Source organism: Capsicum annuum, chromosome 1, assembly GCF_002878395.1.
Source record: "Capsicum annuum cultivar UCD-10X-F1 chromosome 1, UCD10Xv1.1, whole genome shotgun sequence".
NCBI lineage: Eukaryota > Viridiplantae > Streptophyta > Magnoliopsida > Solanales > Solanaceae > Capsicum > Capsicum annuum.
Window position 1 is genome coordinate 60,888,128 of NC_061111.1, and position 1,878 is coordinate 60,890,005.

The 1,878-nt window shown below is 33.7% G+C and overlaps 1 protein-coding gene across 1 annotated transcript; it reads left to right on the top strand.

Annotated features, from left to right (window-relative positions):
- The first annotated feature begins 548 nt into the window (after positions 1 to 548).
- Positions 549 to 1,424, top strand: LOC107854908 (glucan endo-1,3-beta-glucosidase A-like). The gene has a single exon (XM_016699906.2). It carries the CDS (start codon positions 549 to 551, stop codon positions 1,368 to 1,370), a length of 822 nt encoding a protein of 273 aa, XP_016555392.2. The 3' UTR covers positions 1,371 to 1,424.
- The last annotated feature ends 454 nt before the right edge of the window (positions 1,425 to 1,878 follow it).

The window sequence follows — 1,878 nt, forward strand, 5'->3', positions numbered from 1 at the left end:
TTCATCATCTTGTGCATATACTGGGTTCAGCTGAATTTGGTGTCTTGCGAACTATGTCCATGCACCACTGCTTATGTCATGCATATTTTATTTTAGGAGGGTGCAGTAGGTCCTCTTGATAAGGACATAAAAGATAATTTTAATCGCCTCACCTAATTGTGACATTTACCAATAATCTTTGCAAAGTTAAACATAAGTTATTATGTATGCTTACCAACCATCCTGAATTGTTTTTTTTTTTTCCAAATTGTTGTTTTGATGGCATGTTACTAGAAAATATAGAGAATTTCTAGTAATTTTTCATTTTTCATTTTATTGTGTTAATGTTCACCTAAGAAGAACTTAGATAAACATGATCAGCAAAGATTCATATTATAACCAACAACAACTTATTTTCATTGAGGTATTGTTGGTGTTATTATTTTGATGTTTTTATTTGTCCAAATGTAGATGGGCAATCAATTGGAGTATGCTATGGAAAAATTGCCAACAATTTACCATCGGAACAAGATGTCATAAAATTATTCAATGCAAATGGCATTAGAAAAATGAGAATCTATTTCCTAGATGCAAACGTCTTCAATGTTCTCAAAGGAAGTAACATTGAAATAATTCTTGATGTCCCAAATCAAGATCTTGAAGCCCAAACCAATCCTTCAAATGCCAATAGGTGGGTGCAAGATAATATAAGAAGTCATTTTCTAGATGTTAAATTTAAATATATAGCCGTTGGAAATGAAGTTGATCCCAGTACAAATACTGGTCAATATGCACGATTTGTTGTTCCGGCAATGGAAAACATTTACAATGCGTTATCAGCTGTAGGATTGCAAAATCAAATCAAGGTTTCAACTGCGACGTACTCAGGGCTCTTAGCTAACACCTACCCACCAAAAGATAGTATTTTTCGCGAAGAATACAAAAGTTTCATTAACCCCATAATCGGATTTCTATCACAAAATAATCTTCCACTCTTAGCCAATATTTACCCTTATTTTGGCCATACTGATAACACTGCCAATGTTTTGCTTTCTTATGCACTGTTTAACCAACAAGGAAAAAACCCAGTAGGATATCAAAATCTTTTTGACGCCCTTTTGGATTCTATGTATTTTGCTACAGAGAAACTTGGAGGACAAAATATTGAGATTATTGTATCGGAAAGTGGTTGGCCTTCTAGCGGACACCCTGCAGCAATTACAGAAAATGCAAGGACTTACTGCACGAATTTGATTAATCATGTGAAAGGAGGGGTTGGCACACCAAAGAAACCTGGACGGATCATAGAAACTTATTTGTTCGCAATGTTTGACGAAAAGCAGAAGAAGGGAAAAATCAGTGAGCAGCATTTTTGGACTGTTTTATCCTGACCAGAGACCAAAGTATCAACTCAATTTCAATTAATTGTTTTATATCTTATTAATATACAGTGATTTGAACAATAAGGAGAAATTTGTAGTGAAATTTTCATAAATAGGTGTAGTTTGGCGCATAACTTGCTTATATAGTATTAGTATAGCTACTGTTTTCGTCGTATCAATTTGTATACTGGCTGAATTAGTTTGCTAATAAACTGTATCAGTTCGCTAATAGCATGTATCTGTTTGCTTCTTTGTATCAGTGGTACAACTTTCTGTGAGAATCACTTCTATCAATTGTTACTAGCTTGTATCACGTGTATTTAGCTCTAATTTTACTTGTATTGACACATTCTACTGTATCAACTTTTACCAACTTGTGTCTCTTGTATTCATTCACTAATGTATTTATTGGAGGTGGATGCAGTCACGATAGACAAGTCACTCTGTATCAGTACATTTTAATTTGTTTTTGGTTTAAATGCACCATGTATGAATTAGTGTATCACTTTTACTTTAT